The sequence below is a fragment of the Echinops telfairi genome, unplaced genomic scaffold (assembly GCF_000313985.2).
Source record: "Echinops telfairi isolate 266 unplaced genomic scaffold, ASM31398v2 ScPeMD7_22;HRSCAF=79, whole genome shotgun sequence".
Classification (NCBI taxonomy): domain Eukaryota; kingdom Metazoa; phylum Chordata; class Mammalia; order Afrosoricida; family Tenrecidae; genus Echinops; species Echinops telfairi.
This window is the reverse complement of record NW_022103919.1, coordinates 4,908,697-4,915,573: the sequence shown is the minus strand read 5'-3', so window position 1 is coordinate 4,915,573 and position 6,877 is coordinate 4,908,697. Positions and strand designations below refer to the sequence as shown.

The following is a 6,877-nucleotide window of genomic DNA, read 5'->3' as shown; positions in this document are numbered from 1 at the left end:
CAGAGATGCTGTGGGATGAGACTCAGAGACAGAGATGCTGTGGGATGAGACCCAGAGGCAGAGATGCTGTGGGATGAGACTCGGAGGCAGAGATGCTGTGGGATGAGACCCGGAGACAGAGATGCTGTGGGATGAGACTTCCTGAATTAAAATCCACCCTTGCTCCTGGCATTTATCACCTGTGACCCAGGCAAGTGGCTTGCCACCCCCAGCCTAAGCTTCCCCATTTGTAAGCACGAGGAAGGCCTCCCTCAGCAGGCTGCTTGGCAGCTCCGTGTCTTCACGCACAGCAAGTGCCCTAGCAGTGAAGGCCTGGCCCTTGAGACTCAGGAGCAGGGTCAGCTGCTGTTCCTGCTCTTTTTCCCTCTGGTGTTATCCTCAATGCCAGGCAGACTGGTAACATCTCCCGGGGCAGCAGGGACAGCCTACCTGCTGGGAATACCCTCGGAACATCGGGTTGACCAACTTGATCCCATGAGACAGGCTGGTGGGAACCACGTAGCTTGGGCTGTTGGAAGACCAGACCCATTAGTCCAGGTGGCCTGCCCCGAGCTGCTCGGTGCTGAGAGGCCAGCTGGCGGCTGGGTCAGACTCGGGGGCTCACTGGGGAGGGCCGCAGCTGGACCACGCTCTCTGCTCCAGGAGCGTGCCGAGTCCCGGCTGCCGCCAACAGGCACAGCTCTGACCCTGCAATGACACCATTTCTAGCTGGTCCACAGCAGACTTTAAACCATTCTTTCTTTTTATTTTAAGAGTATAGTGAGAGAGGGGTTTCTCCTTTCAAAAGCAATGTGTTGATTTTTTCATTAAGGAAATGTTTGTAATTTCAGAAACGCACACAGAGAACCATTACCCCCAATCCCGCAACTGAAGGTTTCCAGATTTTTCTGGTGCTCAAAGAAACTTTGTTTCTGGCAAAATTTGGATTGTAAAGTACCATACTGTTTTCCAATCAGCTTTTATACTTCGTTTACTTGAGTGATAGATATAGACATAGGTACTTAACACCTATGTTTCTACATGCCTGTTGTAAGCAATCCCCGAGGAACGGGGCTAGTACCAGCTCCCGGCTTCCCATTCATTTCACAAGGTGCTCAAGGCCTTCCCGGTTGGTGCCACTGTAACGTCTGAGTGGCCTCCCCATGCCGCAGCGACAGCCCAGAGCTGGGCTAGGCGAGGACATGACTCTGGGACAGGATCAATGCCAGCTTCTGGTTCTAGCTCCACCTTTCCACACACCCATGTGACTCTGAGCAAGATGTCTACGTCTCTGGACCTCAGCTTTCTGTGTGCCAACAGGGTGCATCCGACCGACATCCCCCAGGGCTGCTCTAAGGGCTGCACAGGGCGAAGGGTGTCGAGTGCTTGGCTCGGGAGCACATCCTCCCTCTCTGGCCAGGGCCTCACTCACCGCTTCTTGTGCCAGACCTCAGCGACCAGCTTCTGGTAGCTCTTGCACAGGGCCGGCTTCTTGTCTGTGCGCACGAGGCCGCCGCACTCCAGGAAGAACTGGGTCAGCGGAGGGCTGGCGAGCAAGGGCAGAGAGAGACGGGAGATGGCGTCACTCAGGAAGAGCGGGGTGGAGAAGCCATGAGGGGTCACTCCGTGGGCCCCAGACCCAGGACTGCCCACGATGGTGACCAGGACCCCATCCTCTTCTCTGTAGTCAGCTGTGAGGATGCCACCGGAGGGAGGACCCAAGAGGCCAGAGAGAGAAGCCAGCTCCTGCTCCACCCAGGACTGTGCCACCTACTCTTCCCGCTCCATATTGTGGGCTTCTTTCCACGCCAGTCGTCTTTTCCTTGGGTTATCTTTTTTGGACACCATTGTAACCCTGAGCCACAGGAGACTGACCACGAGCAGCGGAAGGCTAAGTGTCCTTGCATGCACAACAGGGCTTCCACAAGTTTGTGGACAAACCCCATTATCTTTCGATTTCCATTCCTCCACGAACCTTCTCAAGTCCCCTTGCACGACTTTCTCAACACATATCTGATGACCTTCTGAGGACACACAGCAGTGGGAGGGGTTCGGAACCACGTGGATCCACAATGGCCTGCAGGCCGCATGCGGAGCACCCCGCCCTATCTCCAGAGCCTTGCCAGCTGCGTGCCCTGCCCCGCCCTGGCTCCCTTGAAGCGTGACCCACCAGTTGGACAGGGCCTGCAGGGCGGCGTTCATGTAGCACGAGTTCCCCAGGTTCTTCATGCCAGTAAGACCTGGAAAACAGGCGGGGTGGGGGAGCGGGGCAGGGCAGGAAGGCAACTGAGGGCACTGTCCCAGCAAAGAAATCAAACTCCCACTCTGAGAGGGGCTGTGGTCCCCAATCGTGACGGGACCCGGGAGGCTGGTGCCTCCCTCCCAAACCCTCCCCCGAGGTTACTGTGGCTCCTGCCACAAGAGCAGTGGTTGAACACGTGGACTCCGCCCCCTACTGTCTGTACTTCCAGACAAGGAGGCGCATGCTGGGCGTGAGCCCTGGGGACTCCCGGGCTCCGGGCCTCAGCTGGGCTTCCCTGCTCAGATGCAGACTCGGCCTGGCGGCACTGTGGGGAGCACCGTGCCCGCATGCGCGGCCAGCCCGCCTTCCCCTCCACGGTGGCACCTCCAGCCCCAGCAGGGCCCAGCGGCTTCCTCCGTTCTGGGGCATTACCTCGGGGCTTCAGGTCATCATCTTCTGATTCAGACTCGCCTTCATCGGCCACAGCGATGGGGACCGCTTTCAGAGGGTGAGAGGCCATAGGGGAGTCCTGTGTTAAAGGACACAGAGGGCTGCCAAGGAAGGAAGGAAGGAGGCGGAGCAGGGCCAGAGGCCCATGCACCTCTGAGGGAAAGAAGCCGAGCCCTGAGATCAGAGTGGTCCCTATGCCCCTGGGGACGCCCTAACTTGTAGCTTACTCACTGTGTAGAACAATAATCATGTGTCTTGCTTACAATAGGGGGGAAAACACCACAACAATGCCGCTTTGAGATTTTCCTGAGATACCACGCTAATAGATTTCAGGTACAGATGCAGATCTCGGTTCTCTATCTAATCTGCGTGCTACAGGCTATTATCACACAGACAAAACTAGCTGTTTCATAGCCTCTTTTGTAAAAAGAAAAAGAAACATCTACCATGTTTAGAAGGGTACTCATCCAACATGCTGTGGCGCCCTGAACGGGCGGTCACTGTTCAGGATGGAGGGGAGCCACAGCGGGGCCTCCCTGGGGGAAGCTTTGGCAGCTGACTCACTGACCATTCCCTGAGGACAGGCCCTCAGATGTGCAAGCTCACTAACGCCCTCACCTCTGAGGCTGCCTCTTCTGTGGGGCTGTTACCTACCTGACGGAACACCCAGGGGGTTCAGGTAACCCCCAGAGGCAGGTGCATGGCTACTGGAGCAGGCTCGTTATTCCCTCAGGGCCCTTCCAGTGGCTATCTGTGACGCCAGGCAGCCGCCTCCACTTGGGAGGCATCTTCTATATTCTTGCCAAAGCCTCCCAAACACTACCCACCAGGCCCCAGGTTACCCCACCAGGTGCACTCAGCACACGTCTGCCTCCCAGCTCTGTGAAGGAGGTCCTAGCCTCAGTCGCCTCTCATCCTTAGCACCTAGGCACAGAGGTGGGGCTCAGCAAGCATTTGCTGGCACGAGCACCTCACAGCCACCTAAGATGCCGGTGGCCCAAGACAGCCCGTGTCTCACACTCCATGGGCAGAGGAGCCCCTGGCTCCTGGCCACTCCCAGAAGAGCAGACCAGCCCATCTCAGTGGGGTCTCACAACCACCCCTGACTCCGAGGCAACCCCCTTACCTGCTCCAAGCACTTTGGGGAGGGGCCTGGCGGGGGAGGTACCAAGCGCTGCCTCAGGAACACTTCCTTCTCGCAGGCGTAACACCACACTCGAAATGTGGTCAGGTTCACGGTCAGGTTGTGCTTTTTAACCTAAGGAGAAGATGCACCCAGGGGTGCTTCAGAACACAAGCCCGGGGGCCTCGCAAGGTCACAGCCTTGAAAAGCCTAGGTGCGCACGGGGGTGGGGGTGGGGGTGTGGGGGGGGTGTCGGAATGTGCATCGTGGAGAGCAACAGACCCAAACTAGCATCACGGACACTGCACACTAAGAGGCGCGCCGGGCTCTCCGGAGATGCTGTGGGTCAAGGTGAGGGCCTGTCAGGATAGCTGCCTAGAAGCTCCCTATTCGCTCACTGGCCCATCTGTGATGAAATGCTTCTATATGGCCTTTCTTTCTTTTTTTTAAATCATTTTATTAGGGGCTCATACAACTCTTATCACAATCCATACATACATCCATTGTGTCAAGCACATTCGTACATATGTTGCCATCATCATTCTCAAAACACCTGTTTTCTACTTGAGCCTTTGGTATCAGCTCCTCATTTTTCCCCCTCTGCCCTGAACCCTTGATAATTTATACATTATTATTGTTTTGTCATATCTTACACCGTCCGACGTCTCCCTCACCCACTTCTCCGCTGTCCGTCCCCTAGGGAGGAGGTTATATGTAGAGCTTGGAATCTGTTTCTACATGGCCTTTCCTGCCATGATTCTAAAACTCCCACCGGCTGAGTGGGGTGGACCATGCAAACTAAGTGCGGTCTTGGACCGTTGCTGTTAATGCTACTCACGATTCTCCTCCCTGATCGTGAGGTTAGAGGTTAGAGGACGAGGGCAGACACCATGGTCTCCAGGGCAGCTTTACAGTTGGTGTCAGAAGGGGGCTCAGAGAAGCATGGGACTTTGTAAACGTGAAAATAAGAAGGCATGGGAAGGAAACTTTTGATTCTAAGACGGGTACTTTGGTTGTTGCTCCCTGTAATGACGGAAAGACAAGTAAGAGATGCTGATGCTACAGCTGAGGGGAGGGAGCCGAGTCTGGAGCAGCTTGGGACCAAAGGCAAACCAGTGGAATGAAATGATTCACGAGGGGCCGGGGCTTCAGGAGCCACCTGCAGACGACTGGGAAGACAGTTAAGGAGTGAAGCAGAAAGGATGAAACTGGAATGTTTTTTAAAGGCTTATGTATTTATTGAATGTACTATGGCAGTGAAGTGGAGTTACCTAATTTGGGCTCTTCTAGCCATTTCGCTACAAATCCGATCAACTGACTAGGTGGGGCCAATGCAAATAAGGTTCGTGAAACACTCATAGAGGGGATCAGTCAGTTTGGCCATTCCTCTGGTCCCAAAGGAGCCTTCTCTCCTTGTCCCTGCCTCTGAGACGGCTCTGACACACAGGGACTGGCAGCCACGGCCGACCAGCAATCCCCTCTTCGTGTTCCACACACCAATCTGCACAACTCCAGCCGTCATTTGGTGGGACGCAGAGACATGCAGGCGAGGGCCTTCTTACCAAGTTTCACTTCGTCACAAGTGGACAGGGGCCAAGAGGCTGAAGGGCCTGGAGAGACCTGCCTGTGGGCACAGTCAACAAGCTGTCCTGACCACAGAACTGTGTCTTGAGTCAGTCCTCATCCTAAATTGTAACCTGTCGTTTCCCTAAACGATCCCCATGACCTTGAGGAAGGCCTATGAATTCTGTGTGACCATGGCAATGGATCGTCAAACCCAGCAGAGACGTAGGGCGCGCCATGGGAGGGGTGGCGGGTGTTTGCCCTGGGAGAAAGGCTGGAGGGAGAAGTATGTCTGACCTCTCTCTTATAGCAAGGATTGGGCTACTGGGGCTAATGCCGATGAAGCCTCTCCTTTCTTATGACATTAGACGAGAAGTCGGATACTGTCGTCATGAAACCATTTCGACAAAGACTAACACTGCCCTTCGGGGAGCACAAACTAAGTGCTTTCACCCAAATTCTCCCTTGCTTCTTTCAAGCAACCTGCTAAGGTTATTCCCATTCTACAGACAGGCCCACCGAGGCCCACTGCAGCTCTCTGGAGCTGGCCTAGGGCGGGAGTTGGGCTCTGAGCCTGGGCTCTTGGCTGCCACCCTCACCTGGGCGTGGATAGTGCTGTGGTCAGCATAGGATTCTCCGCAGCCGACGTAAGGGCAGGCGACCTGGGGAGGAGGAGGAAGAGTGGGTCAGGGCTGGTTAAGAGGACGGTACCAACCCCTCACCTTGGTCCATGGGCGACATCTTCTACAATGTCCATTCCCTTCGCTCTACCCACAGGACTCACAAGGGATTAGGGCCTGCCTCCCCAAACTTCTCACTGGACGGGATGGTCACCATCCTATGCTGGCCCTGCCCTCCAAGTAACACAGGCAATTTGTCCCAGGCTGCTGCTGTCCTGCAAGAAGGCCAGGCAGAGGTCACAGCTGAGAGCTGACGGATAGGGGTCCAAGCCCTCTCCCCACCACATAACCCTTTTTCACCCAACTGTCTCCCAGACTCTCCCTGCTTTCTGTCAGGGGCTCACATTCTTGGTGAGGGATCCCAGGCCTCACAGGCAATTCATAAGGGAAAACCAGGTGTTCCAAACAAGGTTTAGGACAATGGTTCTCAGCCTTGCTAATGCTGCGACCTTTTAAAACAGTTCCTCATGTGGTGGTGACCCCCACAATAAAATTATTTTCGTTGCTACTTCATAACTATAATTTTTCTACTGTTAGCAATCGGGCAACCCCTGTAAAAGGGTCGTTTAACCCCCCAGAGGGGTTGTGACCCACAGGTTGAGAACCGCTGGTCTAGAAGGTTTGGCCCCAATGCTGGTCCAATGCCCCCCAGTGGAAAGCACCCATTCCTGCTTTTAGCCTTCCACTCTCTGACCCATTATCTGCCCTTTCCCCAAGACCCAGTTATGGGCAGCCACTGGTGACCAAGAACACCTGGTGTCCCTGCCACCGGGACTGGTACTGTCTGGGTAGATGAGGGCCTCCTAAGTCTTTTGCCGGATAAGTTTCCTATCTGTCTTT

General features: G+C 55.1%; 1 protein-coding gene across 1 annotated transcript in view; it reads right to left on the bottom strand.

Moving 5' to 3' along the window:
• Positions 1–6,877, bottom strand: part of USP20 (ubiquitin specific peptidase 20) — a 26,528-nt gene that overhangs the window by 11,890 nt on the left and 7,761 nt on the right. The window contains exons 4-9 of the mRNA XM_045288518.1: positions 5,957–6,019; positions 3,798–3,929; positions 2,654–2,750; positions 2,150–2,219; positions 1,412–1,525; positions 430–508 (exon numbers count right to left, since the gene is read on the bottom strand). Of these exons, the coding sequence (XP_045144453.1) occupies positions 430–508; positions 1,412–1,525; positions 2,150–2,219; positions 2,654–2,750; positions 3,798–3,929; positions 5,957–6,019 (555 nt within the window). The remainder of the gene's footprint in view (positions 1–429; positions 509–1,411; positions 1,526–2,149; positions 2,220–2,653; positions 2,751–3,797; positions 3,930–5,956; positions 6,020–6,877) is intronic.